The 17,096-nt window shown below is 42.5% G+C and overlaps 1 protein-coding gene across 1 annotated transcript in view; it reads left to right on the top strand.

Moving 5' to 3' along the window:
• The window catches only part of ano10a (anoctamin 10a), a 57,230-nt gene that overhangs the window by 7,793 nt on the left and 32,341 nt on the right, over positions 1-17,096 (top strand). Inside the window, exons 2-5 of the mRNA XM_063056621.1 lie at positions 7,785-7,937; positions 8,652-8,834; positions 9,652-9,786; positions 12,091-12,210. Of these exons, the coding sequence (XP_062912691.1) occupies positions 7,793-7,937; positions 8,652-8,834; positions 9,652-9,786; positions 12,091-12,210 (583 nt within the window). The 5' untranslated portion in view covers positions 7,785-7,792. The remainder of the gene's footprint in view (positions 1-7,784; positions 7,938-8,651; positions 8,835-9,651; positions 9,787-12,090; positions 12,211-17,096) is intronic.

Below are 17,096 nucleotides of genomic sequence, written 5' to 3'. Positions count from 1 at the left end.
GCACACCACTGGTCACTGGCCTCCATGCAGAATATGACCCATCTACAACCACTCTTTGCCTTCTGTGGGCAGACCAGTTCTGGATCCACAAAGCAAGGTCCCCTTGGATCCCATGCCTCCTTACTTTCTCTAAGCCTGGCATGGGGTACCTTGTTAAATGCCTTGCTGAAATCCATATACACTACATCTACTGCTCTACCTTCATCAATGTGTTTCGTCACATCCTCAAAATATTCAGTCAGACTTATAAAGCCATGCTGACTTCCTAATCATGCCTCTTCAAATCATATTATACCTTGCCCTCTTCAGGTCATGCCACAGCATCTCAATTGGGTTCACAACACGCTGGAGGAACTCAGCAGGACAGGCAGCATCCGTGGAAAAGATGAGTCAACGTTTCGGGCCAGAACCCTTTGTCAGGACTGAAGAGGGAAGGGGCAGAGGCCCTATAAAGAAGGTGGGGGGAGGGTGGGAAGGAGAAGGTTGGTAGGTTCCAGGTGAAAAACCAGCAAGGGGAAAAATGAAGGGGTGGGGGAGGGGAAGCAGGGAGGTGATAGGCAGGAAAGTTGAAGAAAGAATAGGGGAAAACAATGGGTAGTAGAAGGACGTGAAACTATGAGGGAGGTGATAGGCAGCTGGGGGAGGGGGCAGAGTGAAATAGGGATCGGTGAAGGGAGGGGGAGGAGCAACACCTCATATACCGTCTAGGTAGTCTCAAGCCCCTTGGTATGAACATAGAATTCTCCAACTTCCGGTAATTCCCTCCCCCTCCCTTCCTCTATCCCTATGTCACTCTGCCTGCTCCCCCAGCTGCCCATCACCTCCCTCATGGTTCTGCCTCCTTCTACTACCCATTGTGTTTTCCCCTATTCCTTCTTCACCTTTCCTGCCTATCCCCTCCCTGCTTCCCCTCCCCCACCCCTTTATTTTTCCCCTTACTGGTTTTTCACCTGGAACCTACCAGCCTTCTCCTTTCCACCCTCCCCCCGCCCCACCTTCTTTATAGGGCCTCTGCCACTTCCCTCTTCAGTCCTGACAAAGGGTTCCGGCCTGAAACATTGACTGATCGTTTCCATGGATGCTGCCCGACTTGCTGAGCTCCTCCAGCATGTTGTGAATGTTGCATCTGCAGAGTATTTTGTGATCTTAATTGGGTTAAGGTCTGGACTGTGATGTGGCCATTTCAAAACAAAAGATTTTCTTGTTTTTAAACCATTCTGTTGTTGATTTACTCTTGTGTTTTAGATCATTGTCTTGTTGCATCATCCAACTTCTGTTAGCTGTCAGCTTCAGATGATGGACCACCACCCTGACATTCTCCTGTAAAGTGGCTTGACACAATTTTCAATTCATTGCTCCCTCAAGGAATACAAGCTGTTCAGACCCTAAGGCAGCAAAGCAGCCCCAAATCATGATGATCCTTCAACTGTGCTTCACAGCTGGAATGGACTGGATACTCTGGTCTTTAGAAATGCTTTTATAGTCTTTTTCAGCTTCATGTATCTCTACAATTCTTCCTCTAAGGTCCTCTGGAAGTTGTTTTGATCCAGGCATGGTGCAAATAAACAGATCTTTCTTGATAAAAGCAGGCTCTGTCAGTATCTGACTTTTTTTTTTTACAAGGCAGGACACCTCTACAACCCACACCCCCAATCTCATTTCACTGATTGCCGCACCTGACTCCAGATAGCTTTTATAGAAGGCATTACCCCTGAGATCCACATACACCTTTGAGCTTAGGCTGTGATTGTTTAAATGGTGTACTCGGTATTGACGAGATGTACAATTGTTTGTGTGTAATTGGTTTAGGCAGATTGTGTTTGTGTATTATTGTGCCCAGAGGAAGATGAGACCATATTTTATGAGTAATTAATGCAGAAAACCAGGTATTTACAAAGGGCTATCAAACTACTTCTTGGGTTCAATGTCCATTCAGAAATCTGATAGCAGGGGGGAAGAAACTATTCCTGAATTGTTGAGTATGTTCCTTCAGGCTCCTGTACCTCCTCTGTGAAGGTAGCAAAGAGTGGAGGGCGTGCCCTGGGTAATTGGGGGGGGGGTGTCCTTAATGAAGGATGCCATCTTTTTGAGTCAGTGCTCCTTGAAGGTGTCCTCATTGCTGAAGAGGCTAGTATCCATGATGGAGCTGACTGAGTTAATAGAACATAGAACATAGAAAAGTACAGCACAGTACAGGCCCTTTGACCCACAATGTTGTGCCGACCCTCAAACCCTGCCTCCCATATAAGCCCCCACCTTAAATTCCTCCGTATACCTGTCTAGTAGTCTCTTAAACTTCACTAGTGTATCAGCCTCCACCACTGACTCAGGCAGTGCATTCCATGCACCAACCACTCTCTGAGTAAAAAACCTTCCTCTAATATCCCCCTTGAACTTCCCACCCCTTACCTTAAAGCCATGTCCTCTTGTATTGAGCAGTGGTGCCCTGGGGAAGAGGCGCTGGCTATCCACTCTATATTCCTCTTATTATCTTGTACACCTCTATCATGTCTCCTCTCATCCTCCTTCTCTCCAAAGAGTAAAGCCCTAGCTCCCTTAATCTCTGATCATAATGCATACTCTCTAAATCAGGCAGCATCCTGGTAAATCTCCTCTGTACCCTTTCCAATGCTTCCACATCCTTCCTATAGTGAGGCGACCAGAACTGGACACAATACTCCAAGTGTGGCTTAACCAGAGTTTTATAGAGCGGCATCGTTACCTCGTGACTCTTAAACTCTATCCCTCGACTTATGAAAGCTAACACCCCATAAGCTTTCTTAACTACCCTATCCACCTGTGAGGCAACTTTCAGGGATCTATGGACATGTACCCCCAGATCCCTCTGCTCCTGCACACTACCAAGTATCCTGCCATTTACTTTGTACTCTGCCTTGGAGTTTGTCTTTCCAAAATGTACCACCTCACACTTCTCTGGGTTGAACTCCATCTGCCACTTCTCAGCCCACTTCTGAATCCTATCAATATCTCTTTGCAATCTTTGACAATCCTCTACACTATCTACAACACCACCAACCTTTGTGTTGTCTGCAAACTTGCCAACCCACCCTTCTACCCCAACATCCGGGTCGTTAATAAAAATCACGAAAAGTAGAGGTCCCAGAACAGATCCTTGTGGGACACCACTAGTCACAATCCTCCAATCTGAATGTACTCCCTCCACCATGACCCTCTGCTTTCTGCAGACAAGCCAGTTCTGAATCCACCTGGCCAAACTTCCCTGGATCCCATGCCTTCTGATTTTCTGAATAAGCCTACCGTGTGGAACCTTGTCAAATGCCTTACTAAAATCCATATAGATCACATCTACTGCACTACCCTCATCTATATGCCTGGTCACCTCCTCAAAGAACTCTATCAGGCTTGTTAGACACGATTTGCCCTTCACAAAGCCATGCGGACTGTCCCTGATCAGACCATGGTTCTCTAAATGCCCATAAATCCTATCTCTAAGAATCTTTTCCAACAGCTTTCCCACCACAGACGTAAGGCTCACTGGTCTACAATTACCCGGACTATCCCTACTATCTTTTTTGAACAAGGGGACAACATTCGCCTCCCTCCAATCCTGCGGTGCCATTCCCGTGGACAACGAGGACATGAAGATCCTAGCCAGAGGCTCAGCAATCTCTTCCCCTGCCTCGTGGAGCAGCCTGGGGAAATATTCCGTCAGGCCCCGGGGACTTACCCGTCCTAATGTATTTTAACAACTCCAACACCTCCTCTCCCTTAATATCAACATGCTCCAGAACATCAACCTGACTCATATTGTCCTCACTATCATCAAGTTCCCTCTCATTGGTGAATACCGAAGAGAAGTATTCATTGAGGACCTCACTCACTTCCACAGCCTCCAGGCACATCTTCCCACCTTTACCTCTAATTGGTCCTACCTTCACTCCTGTCATCCTTTTTTCTTCACATAATTGAAGAATGCCTTGGGGTTTTCCTTTACCCTACTTGCCAAGGCCTTCTCATGCCCCCTTCTTGCTCTTCTCAGCCCCTTCTTAAGCTCCTTTCTTGCTTCCCTATATTCCTCAATAGACCCATCTGATTCTTGCTTCCTAAACCTCATGTATGCTGCCGCCTTCCACCTGACTAAATTTTCCACCTCACTTGTCACCCATGGTTCCTTCACCCTACCACTCTTTATTTTCCTCACTGGGACAAATTTATCCCTAACATCCTGCAAGAGATCGCTAAACATCGATCACATGTCCATAGTACATTTCCCTGCAAAAACAACATCCCAATTCACACCTGCAAGTTCTAGCCTTCTAGCCTCATAATTTGCCCTTCCCCAATTAAAAAATTTCTGTCCTCTCTGATTCTATCCTTTTCCATGATAATGTTAAAGGCCAGGGAGCGGTGGTCACTGTCCCCCAGATGCTCACCCACTGAGAGATCTGTGACCTGACCCGGTTCATTACCTAGTACTAGATCTAGTATGGCATTCCCCCTAGTCGGCCTGTCCACATACTGTGACAGGAATCTGTCCTGGACACACTTAACAAATTCTGCCCCATCTAAGCCCTTGGAACTAATCAGGTGCCAATCAATATTAGGGAAGTTAAAGTCACCCATGATAACAACCCTGTTATTTTTGCACCTTTCCAAAATCTGCCTTCCAATCTGCTCCTCTGTATCTCTGCTGCTACCAGGGGGCCTATAGAATACCCCCAGTAGAGTAACTGCTCCCTTTCTGTTCCTGACTTCCACCCATATTGTTCACAACTTTCTGCAGCTTCTTTCAATCTTGTACTCTGTGCCCCCATACTGGATGGTGGTGCAGCCAGTTAAAATGTTCTCCACAGTACATCCATAGAAATCTACGAGTGTCTTTGGTGACATACCAAATCTGAATGAAATAAAGCTGCTAACATGCCTTCTTTGTAATTGGATTGATAAGTTGGGCCCAGGATAGATCCTCAGAGATTGACACCCTGGAACTTGAAATTGTTCGCCCTTTTCCAGTTCTGATTCCTCGATGGTGACTGGTGTGCATTCCCTCGTCTTACCCTTTCTGAAGTCCACAGTCAACTCTTTGGTCTTGCTGATGCTGAGTTGCTGTGACACCACTCAACCAGCTGATCCAGCTCAATCCTGTACACCTTTTTGTCACCATCTGAAATCCTGCCAGCAATAGTTGTCATCGGCAAATTTACAGGTGGCTTTTGAGTTGTGCCTAGCCACACAATCATGTGTATAGAGAGAGTAGAGCAGTAAGCTAAGCATATATCCCTGAGGTGTGTCAGTGTTGATCGTCACTTTGCTGATAATGTTATATCCGATCAGCACGGACTGTGATTTCCTGGTGAGGAAATTGAGGATCCAGTTGCAGGGGGAGGTGCAGAGGCCCAGGTTTTGGAGTTTTTTGATCAGAACTGTGGGAATGATTGTCTCATGCACTTTGGTAGAAGGAATAACGGTGTAGACTATTTTCTAAATGGAGAGCAAATTCAGAAATCAGAGGTGCAAAAGTTAATTTGTAGGTTAAGTCAATTGTAAGGAAGGCAAATACAACATTAGCATTCATTTGGAGAGGATTAGAATATAAAAGCAAGTATGTAATGTTGAGTCTTTAGAAGACGTTGGTCAGACCGCATATGGAGTTGTGAGGAGGTTTGGACCCCTTATCTAAGAAAGGATATGCTGGCATTGGAGAGGGTCCAGAGGAGTTTCATGAGAATTATCCTGGGAATGAAAGGGTTAATGTGTGAGCAGTGTTTGATGGCTCTGAGCCTGTACTCACTGGAGTTCAAATGAATGAAAGAGGATCTCATTGAAGCCTATTGAATATTGAAAGATCTGGGTAGAGTGGACATAGAGGGGATGTTTTCTATAGCAGAAGAATCTCTGACCAGAAGGCACAGTCTCAGAATAGAAGGACGTTCCTTTAGAACAGAAATATAGAGGAATTTCTTTAGTCAGATGGTAATGAATCTGCGGAATTCATTGATACAGAAGGCTGCGGAGGCCAAGTCATTGTATATTTTTAAAATGGAGGTTGATTAGTAACAGCATCAAAGGTTATTGGGGAGAAGGCAGGAGAATGGATTTGATCGCAGAACAGACTAGATGACCTAATTCTACTCCTATGTCTTATGGTATAGTGTTAACAACAGTGTGTTTTCAGGCTTCATTTGATTTTTAGTATTATCATTTAAGCTTTTTTTTAAAAAAAATGCTTCGTTCATTCACAGATAAGGTATATTAGCACAAATTAATGTGCATTCTGAAAATGTCTGATCACTTGGAGAGCTGAATGAGTTGCTCCATTGGCAACATTTCTTGTTTTTTCAATTGAAGAATTGCTCAACAGGTGAGGGAGATATATTTTAGGTCAAAAACCTGCTCTGCTAACGTACCCCTAAAAAAAGGTAAATGAAAATCAAGAAATTGCTGATTCTAAAATTCTGAAATAAAACACAAAATGCTGGAAATATTCAGCAGGCATCTGTGGAGAGAAAAAATAGTTATCATTTCAGGATAAAGAACTTCGTCAGAACTGAAACATTAATTTTCTTTTCTCTCTCCACATATGCTGTCTGACCTAAGAGTTTACAGCATTTTTTATTTTTATTTCCAATTTCTGGCACCCATAGAATTTTATTTTTGTAATTACAATTGTAACATAAGCATTTAAAGGTGGCTTTCATCTGAGTACAATTGTGGTTCCAATGATATTCCTCACTCGAGAGGCATGATGAGCCTCAGTTTTATGCATGGCTAAATCTTTCATGTGTCCTTCATACCTGAAGCATAGGAGATGTTGGCTCTGAACAGCTCTTTAACTCGGCTCTAAATGTAATGGTTGGTAGCATGATATGCTGATATTGGTGGGGATTAATTTGAGTGAAAACAATGCTCATGTCTCATTGAGAGCATTTCTTTTTTGCACTTCCCTCTCTCCTCAGTGCTATCCAGAAACAATCTGTCCCACCTGCGAACAACTAGGTTAAGAAATACCGCTGGAGGGTTTCGGCCTGAAGCGTCGACTGTACTCTTTTCCATAAATGCTGCCCGGTCTGCAGAGTTCCTCTGGCATTTTGTGTGTGCTGCATGGATTTCTAGCATCTGCAGATTCTCTCATGCTTGTAACTAAGTTAAGATTTCATGTTTCATGATTTTATATTGCAGTTGTACAAGTTGTTGATGAGACTGCATATGGAATATTGTGTTCCGTTTTGGTCACCCTGCTATGGGAATGATGCAATTAAACAGTTTTTTAAAAAAAATAAATGCAGAGGACATTTGCAAGGATGTTACTAGGATTCAAAGGACTGATATTATGGAAGGGGATTGAACAGGCTAGAGAATGTGGGATGATCTTATAGAGGTGTATAAAATCATGAAGGGTATAGATAAGGTGAATGTACTCATTTTTTCCCAGGCCTGGGGAATTGAGAACTGGAGGACAGAGGGTTAAGGTAAGGGAGGAAGGATTTAACCTGAAGGGCAACTTTTCCCACTCAGAGTGGTCAGTATATGGAATGAGCTATTAGAGGAAGTGGTTGAGGCAGGTAGATTAACAACTTTTAAAGGACGTTTGGACATGTACTTCAATAGGATATGTTTAGATCGATATGGAACTAGCATGGATGGGAATTTTGGTCAGCTTGGACCAATTGACTTTTTGATTCTATGACCAAGACACTAGTTGGAGTGGGAATCCAATCTTACATTTGTGGGAATCTGCTGCTATCAGAATAGCCCATCTCCTTGTGGTTTAATAACTGTTCTGCCTTTATTTACCTTTTCAGGAAGTGGAATGAAAATGAAAAGAAACAGCTCTATTTCTGAAGACATTGAGTTTACTTTCACCCCACTGGTGGTACTAAAATTTGCCAAAGAGACACAAAATGAGACGACAGAATGGCTCATGCAAAGGATCAAAGAGAGAAAATACCTGGGTGGTGAGTATAACGTACATATGTAACATATAATGCTGTCTGAAGCAATAAGGTTGATAATAATCATTATGCATATTGAACCTTTAATCTAGAAAGGGAAGGTAGAATGAGAGAAGGTTGTAAGACACATAAAGCATAGACAGCAAACACTACTAGAAATATAGGAAAAAGTGAGTTAAGTTTAATAAATATCAGGGATGAAGATTTTTAAAATGTATTTAGAAATAGTTAGCAGGATGTTTTGACATTACAGTTAAAAACAGGTTGATATAGTTTATTTTGGACTTTCAGACAGTCTTTAAGATGCCACAAAAATTAGTAACCAAAACTAAAAGTCATGCTGTTGGGGATAAAATACTAGCAGATAAAAACAGTATAAAGAAAGTGAGTGCTCCTTAGATTAGGAGGCATGACTGGTGGGGTACAGGAGGGGGTGATGACGAGTTTCCCTGTTCTTGCAAGAGCCTTCAACTTACTATGGTAAAATTACTAAGATTTTAAAGTTGTGCATTTTAAGTTCCTGCATTTATAACACCCATTCGGTCTAGCATGGACAGCATCAGCATTATGTTAATACCTCTCACTTGGACTTTGTGATCATCTGAAATAACGTCAGTACATTGTACCTATTGTAACCAGTAAAGACTTGCAAGTTGTATCGTGGCTGGTTGACCATCAGCTGTCTAATGATGAAGAATTTGTCCTTTTATTTCAAAGGAACCGATTTGAATATTAGACCCTTGGATGACCAAGCTGAGAAAACTCGCGTGTATCTTATTGGAGCGTCTTGGAGAAGATTATTGGTGGGAGCCGAAGCCTTGAGTTTAGTTAAGGAGTATCAGGATGGATCAATGAGAGCCTTTTCTTACCAAAACAAAGAAAACTACAAATACTTCTCACGTAAGTTGTCATTTAAAAAGATCTTTAGCAGCATATGGTTTGGAAATTATAGAAGTTCTCTATAAAGGAATTGAGCCAGTGCTGCTGGGCTTGGGTAGTTACAGAATTCTAGTGGTAATACCTCAATTGGCATTTGGGGTGTTCCCAGCATGGTAATATCTCAATTTAGAGTAAAACTCTCATTCTGATTTTCAGTTTCCTCTACAGAAATAGAGGTTTAAAATCCAAAGTAAATTTATTATCAAAGTGTGTGTGTGTCACATATATATATCTCACCATATACAACTCTGAGATTCATTTTCTTGCTAGCCTAAACAGTATATCTAAGAAACACAGTAGAATCAATGAAGGACCATACCCATGGAATGGAAAACAACCAATGTGTAAACGACATCAAACTGCAAATACAAAAGAGAAAAAATAATAGTAAATAAGCAATAAATATCAAGAACATGAGATAAAGGGAGTGCATTGGTTGTGGGACAAGATCAGTGATGGGGGAGTGAAGTCTTTAGCAGCCATTAGAAAACAATGATGTATCTGCAGTCTCTCAATGATGATTTCTTGCATATCCCAGTTATTTATATATGTCTGAATTTTTTGTGCCCAATCTCTGAAATTTTCTCCATAATTGGCCTTGTATTCCCCCCTTTTTCCTGAATGATGCATTTTAAGACCTACTTCCTTAATATTTCAATTGCCTATCCTAGCATATTTGGCTTTGTTTTAAACCTTGTTTGTTAGGTTATTTTGAAGGACCTTATGAAATTAAATCATGGCAAAGACAATGTGTAAACACAGATTTGTTTTTTTTCAGATGACAGCTATGATTTTCTAACAATGGCAGAGCGACAGTACATTATTAAACGCGAATTAGAAAATCTGAGGGCGATAAATGAAACAATGGTTCCTGGTCACCCACAGGCAAAGTTGTATCCTGGGAAATCGATCAGTAAGTTACTTCAGTTTAGGGTTTTCAAGAGTTGGTCACTTGGGAACAGGAAAATGGGGAAGATGTATACAAACATTTGTAATATAGCAAAACTGTACAATGTATCCATGTTCTCCCTTGTGATTTTCAACCATTGTATTGAATCTCCTCTGATCCAGTGAATTGAATTCGGATTTGTGTAACCACCTTTGGCTTCAAGGTTCAAAGTGCATTTATTATTGAAGTATGTATACCATATACAATCTTGAGATTCATCTTCTTACAGGCAGCCACAGAACAAGGAAACCCAATAGAACCCACTGGAAAAAGAACCCCACAGAACAAAGGCCATCAAACACCCAGCATACAAAAAAAAAGAAAAAATTGTGCAAACAATAAAAATGTAAACAAATAACATGAATGGCTGCAGGTCACAGTCACGGAACCAGTTCAGTGCTGTAGCTGGTCCAGGAGCCCGATGGCTGCAGGTCACAGTCACGGAGCCAGTTCAGTGCCGTAGCCGGTCCAGGAGCCCAGTGGCTGCAGGTCACAGTCACGGAGCCAGTTCAGTGCCGTAGCCGGTCCAGGAGCCCAGTGGCTGCAGGTCACAGTCACGGAGCCAGTTCAGTGCCGTAGCCGGTCCAGGAGCCCGATGGCTGCAGGTCACAGTCACGGAGCCAGTTCAGTGCCGTAGCTGGTCCAGGAGCCCGATGGCTGCAGGTCACAGTCACGGAGCCAGTTCAGTGCCGTAGCTGGTCCAGGAGCCCAGTGGCTGCAGGTCACAGTCACGGAGCCAGTTCAGTGCTGTAGCCGGTCCAGGAGCCCAGTGGCTGCAGGTCACAGTCACGGAGCCAGTTCAGTGCTGTAGCCGGTCCAGGAGCCCAGTGGCTGCAGGTCACAGTCACGGAGCCAGTTCAGTGCCGTAGCCGGTCCAGGAGCCCAGTGGCTGCAGGTCACAGTCACGGAGCCAGTTCAGTGCTGTAGCCGGTCCAGGAGCCCAGTGGCTGCAGGTCACAGTCACGGAGCCAGTTCAGTGCTGTAGCCGGTCCAGGAGCCCAGTGACTGCAGGTCACAGTCACGGAGCTAGTTCAGTGCCGGGGCAATTAAAGCCTCTCAGAGTAGTGAGCTGAACACCCGTTCATCCTTTGCTTTCTGCCTCGACACCTTAATCTTCTTAATCTGGTTTGATGCTTAAATCAGCTAAACATTGGTTCGTTTGCCACTCCCAGGCATGGGCCCCACAGCTTTGATCAAGCCTGAAGTTTTAATCTAGCCCCAAGTGCGCTCCAGCAATGGTTGCCGCAGCCATACCTGCATCCTCTAGATTCCAGTTCACTGAGTCCTTCAGGGCACTGCAAAAGTGCAGGACAATACAGAAGATTCAAAAGCACAACTTCCAAAGAGAAATTGAAGGCTGTGGTAGCAGTGATCATAGTCCAGAAAAACTATTATTAGAATAGTTGGTAGTTTTGTTTCCTGCTGCAAAATGTTATCATGTCTCGCCAGCACCATTTCTGAGGAATTACCAATGAATGACGTTTGGAGATGACATAAAGCAGTGGTTCCTGAAGAGCAGTTTGTTGGCATCCAACCAACAAAGTGACAAATCACACAACTCACCTGTTCTGTGAAAAAAACAAAAGCTTTGCTGCTGTTTGCTCTTGATAAGTTCGCTAAGTTCAGTTCCTGCAAACTTACTGATATATTTCCAGGCACTGTATGAGCTCCAATTTTACTGCTTGAAGATTAGTCAGTCTATTATAAGCAGAGTTCCTTAGAGCAAAGGTAAGTAATAACTTCAGATAAGGGTATGGTGGTAGTCAAACAGTTTGTTTACTTTGCAGTCAGAGCTCAGTGGGTGTGTGTTCAAACCCTATTCTAGAGATTTGATACAATAGTTAAGATTGGAGGTTTAGAGACAGTTGTAATTTCAAAAGGTTCAGCTTTAAGTACACACACTGTCTGCTCTCAGTAGTGGACATAAACATTTACATGACACTATTTTGAGGACTCGCCTCAATTAGGTGTCCTGCTCAATGTTTTTTTTCACTCTTACAGTAGTTTTCTTTAAAAAAACACTAATCACTATCAAGCAGCTAGAACTTTGCACAAATTAGCTGCTATGGTGTATTTCCTACAAAACAAAATGAGTACACTTCAAAAGTATGTTAGCTGTGAAATGCCCTGCAGATCAGTGGAGGTCTGGATTATTTTTCCCTCATCCAAGGTTTATGTATTTGCATAATTTTTGCACATTGAGTCTTGTACGATGAAAATTTGCAAAGGAATTGATTATGCATTAAGAACAACTTCTGTTTTATCCAGTTCGCCGGTTACAAACCAGTGGACTACTACTTAACATCTATCCACTACATAACAAGGAAGAATTGAAAAGGCTGGGCTCCATCTGGTATAAACGCGTACACGTTGCCTTGCAGCCAATCAGTAAGTCGATAAATCTGATAAATGATTAAAGCCATATTGCATTTTGTAATAAGTACTCAGCCTGATGGTATCAGTGGTACAGCCAGATGAGTATTTGTTCCTTAGGTCAGACAGTCCATTTTCACAATATGTTGTAACAGCTGATTTGTTACCCCAGATTTCTGGCCAGGAACTATTGTGGTCTGCTAATGGGCAGTCTTTTTCGTAATGTGCATAGAACAGAACCACATTTTCCTGTCAGAATAAAGATCACGTTAGTTCTTGAAACTGCTGTGCTATAAGTAATCAGGACTGATTCTTCATCAGATTTCAAGTGCTGTCCGATTCTGTGCATCCACCTTAGTAGTACTGCATTGTTGACGCACATAATTTTACTCAATTTGTGACATTTTTCTTTAGGAAATGATCTGTTTTACTAGGAGATTGCAGTAATTGTGGTTGTGACCTCTGTTTATTGTGGCCCACAAAATCATTTGCTGCATTGCTGGCTTCTTGAAAGTTTTATCTGATTTGTATTAATCCTCTTTTCCCTTAAAATTTCCTCCTCTAAATATTTATCTAACCATCTTATGGAGCTACTAATCAAGATCAATCTGTGTAAATATGAATCTCCTCTTCCTAGCCTCTGAGATCAGTTTGCATCACATGAATCCATTTCAACTATGGTATTTTTTTGCCATTCATTTCAAAACACATGGCATCGTAATATACTGCAACTATTGCTACAGTATTCAAAGCAGTCAACAGCCTTTGCTGTTATCACTATAGAGACTGTGACTAAATCAGAATCGGGTTTATTATCACTGCTGTATGTTGAGAGAATTGTTGTTTTGCCGCAGCCATACCGTGTAAAACATAAAAATTACTCTTAAATTACAAAAATAAATAATGCTAAAGAGGAATAATGAGATGCTGTTCATGGACCATTCAGGAATCTGATAGTGGAGGGGAAGAAGCTCTTCCAAAAATGTTGAATTTGGGTCTTGGGCTCCTGTACCAGCTCCCCGATGGTAGTAATTGAGAAGGGGGGAATGTCCTGGAGGGTCCTTGATGATGAATCCCACCTTCTTGTAGCACCATCTCTTGAAGATGTACTCAAGGAAGAGGTTGCGCCTGTGGTGGTACTGGCTGAGTTTACGATCCTCTGCAGCCTCTTTCGATCCTGTGCATTGAAGCCTTGGTACCAGGTAGTGACGCAACTAGTCAGAAATCTCTCCACCGTATATCTAGCAATATTTGTACGAGTCTTTGGTAACGTACCAAATCTTTTGAAGCTCCTAATGAAGTAAAGCCACTGGTGTTTGCATCAATGTAATGAGCCCAAGATAAATCTTGCAAAGACGTTGACACCCAGGAACTTGGAGCTTCCAATCCCTCAGTGAGGATTGGTATGTGTTCTCCCAACTCCCCCTTTCTGAAGTCTATTATCAATTCCTTGGTCTTGCCCACGTTCATTATGAAGTTGTTATGATACCACTCAATTGATCTAATTGTGGGCCAGCAACCTGCACCCTGTTGATTTGTTTCAAAACTAGTTGACACTTTGTACGAGGGGTGACTGATAAGTTGGTGGCCTAAGGTAGAAGGAGTCAATTTTAGAAAACCTAGCATATTTATTTTTCAACTGTTACGTACCCCGTAACTGGGTTGCTAAACCAGCAGAAATGGACCACTAGTTGGAGTCTGGATTACTGGAAGCTAATAAAGTTTTATTAAAGAAATAAATAACACAGTACTCTAATGGTAAGGATATAAATGCAACAGGTTAGCAATGATAAAACACATGTACACAGAACTAGGGTAATAGGAATCAACCAAGCTCTATCGCAGTCTAGGGGTAAAATGATCAGTCTCAAGTGACGCAGAGTTCAGTTCAGCTTCGTACAGTTCGCAGTAATCGCTGTTGTGCCGTTGGGGAGAGAGAGAGAGAGAAATGCAAATTGGATTCAGCAGACCTTTGAAGTTCACAGGTGGTTTCGGGCGGACCTTTTTATGTCTTCTGTGGTCACCGACTGTGACCCCTCTGTTCCAGATACGACCTTTCTTCTGCGGTGAACCCGGCACTCAGGCAGGGGCGGACACACACACCAGGTTCCCACCGATCGTACCCTTTTCACCCTGTGCGTCTATGGTCGGTTCCCGCGAACCAAACCTCCAACTCCTACCAACTTGTGGGGGCACACCGCTCTTCCAGGGTCTCATTATCTCGTGATCTTGTGGGGTGTCGTGCCTTAGCGAACCTGTTCTTTTTATCCCCCTGCTGGGGTATCGCCTGTCCATTAAACTTTAAACAGTTCAGGTTCAAAGCAACCGGTCTGTCAATATTCTGAACTGTGTTTCTTTTCCGTTATCTCTCTCTACTCTCTCATTAACATTTTGAACGTTCCTCCATTGTCTCCCTTATCTCTTTCTCATTAGCATCAATCTTCTGATAACTTGGTTTGTCGTCACACAACATAGTCCCCTCCTACATTTACACCCTTAGTCCAGTGGTCATGGAGCATACAGATCCCTTCTTTGTAGAAGTGGTCCACAGCAGGGGTGATTGATAAGTTCATGAGCTAAGGTAGAAGGAGATGAGTTATACAGCTCTCGTTACATGCACGTGTCAACTCTTTGAGTGATTGTGCAGAAAGTTTGAAGTTAATAACTCATCTCCTTGTACCTTAGGCCACGAACTTAACAATCACCGCTGCTGTGGACCACTTCTGGAGGTCCAAGACGCCGACTTCTACAAAGAAGGGATCCATATGCTCCACGACCGCTGGACTAAGTGTGTAAATGTAGGAAAAATAAATGTACTAGGTTTTCTAAAATTGACTCCTACCTTAGGCCACAAACGTATCAATCACCCCTCGTATTTCATTAAGTTTTATTATTGAAGACTGGTTGGTTCTTGGTTCCTGCTGTCCCTATTCCATAATCACCGAAAGATGTCCTGTGTGTGATAATGCCCTAACAATCACCATGAGGCTGTCCTTGCATGTCTTCATTCCTCCTTGTTGTATATAATTGGGATCACTGTTTATTCCCCTGGGTTAACTACCTGGAGTTGATCAATGAAAGATTCTCAACTAGAAGTGGCCTCTCCATCATTCCATGTGTTTACCAGCAGCATTCAGCTTGCGTAAGAGTTGGAGCAGCAGAAGTGAGTGTAAATACTATTACTAGGAAGGAGCTGCTTGGGAAGCTGAACGGTCTGAAGGTGGATAAGTCAAATGGACTGGATGGACGACACACCAGGGTTCTGAAAGACCTTGCTTGGATTTTTAGAAGGCTTTTGACAAGGTGCCGCACATGAAGCTGATAAACAAGATAAGAACCCATGGTATTACAGGGAAGATACTAACATGGAGAGAATTTTGGCTGATTGGCAGAGGGCAACGAGTGGGAATAAAGGAAGCCTTTTTGGTTGGTTGCTGGTGACTAGTGGTGTTCCCCAAGGGCCGGTGTTGGGTCCTCTACTTTTCACCTTCTATGTCAGTGATCTGGATAACAGAATTGTTTGCTTTGTGACCAAGTTCGTGGATGATGCAGAGGTAGGTGGAGGGACAGGTAGTATTGAGGAAGCAGGAAGTCTGCAGAAGGACTTGGAGAGATTGGGAGAATGGACAAAGAAGTGTCAGGTGGAATAGAGCATAGGGGATACAGATTCACTAACCTCATTATAAAGCAAATGGCAATTTGCTTAAAATTGAAGTGCAAGGAAAGGTAGCAAGTGCTGACTATAATACACACAATGCACTGGAAGAGCTCAGCAGGTCAGGCAGCATCTATGGCTGGGAATAAACAGTCCATGTTTCGGGCTGAAACCCTTTCAGGATTCATGAAGTTGTCTCTGCCTGAAACATCGACTGTTTATTCCCACCTGTTGATGCTGCCTGACCTGCTGAGCTCCTTTAGCACTTTGTGTGTATTGCTCTAGATTTCCAGCATCTACAGTACCTCTTGTGTCAAGTGATTGAACTGACAGTGGGAGAGCATTCAGATAATGTCTATATCTATCAAGTTGGTCATGAAAAAGGAAAGATGAGCAATAAATTTATGTTCTGAAAATTGAGAAGGCTAGTTTTAATGTTATGTATGTACGTACAGTGTACAGAAGGCTACAATATATCATTGCTGGTCACAATGAAGTAAAATCACAAAGTACTTGATAAGTATGTTCTGGGAAAGAGATTATTCAGGGAAAGTGTAGGATCATTAGGGACCAGGAAATTGACTGTGTGTAAGCCCCAGGATGTAGGTCTTTAAATGAATATTTCTTGTGAATTCACTAAAAAGAAAGGACATTGTTGAAGAACTCAGGGTGGTGAATATAAATCCATTTTCCTCAGATCAGAAAAAATGAAGAGGGTTTTATGAACTCCACTAATGTCCGTATAGTTCTTGCTAATTTGACAATAGTAAATGCTAAAGGTATTTTCACCTTTTTGAAATAAAGATTAAGTACTGAACATAGTCCTGGTGATGTAATCCAAAAAGTTGATTATATTCTGTAGTCAGGTTAAAGGAAAAGTAAACGTATATTTTTAAAAAATGATCTTTATTAAAGTATTAAAGCATTTCTTATTTAAAGTGTATTTATTTTGGATTATTTTAATAGATTTTGGTTTAGGGAGGGGATTTGCCTTGGGGAGGGAATTGTCAGTGTGAATTGTGTTGCTTGAGGTCTTTTTGATACTTGTGACCTACTCCAGATCACAAAGGCTGCAGATTGGAAGCAATACATAAAATAGTATAACACAGCAACAGGGCCTTTGGCTTATGATGTTTGTTCTGAACATGATGCCAAATTAATCTAATATCTTCTGCCTTTACATGATCTGTATCCCTCCTTCCCCCACGTGTCTGTCTAAAAGCCTCTTAAACATCACTATCGTGTT

The sequence above is a fragment of the Mobula hypostoma genome, chromosome 1, assembly GCF_963921235.1.
Source record: "Mobula hypostoma chromosome 1, sMobHyp1.1, whole genome shotgun sequence".
Taxonomy (NCBI): Eukaryota; Metazoa; Chordata; class Chondrichthyes; order Myliobatiformes; family Myliobatidae; genus Mobula; species Mobula hypostoma.
Note: the sequence above shows the minus strand (reverse complement) of the source record. Positions and strands in the feature narration are given on the sequence as shown.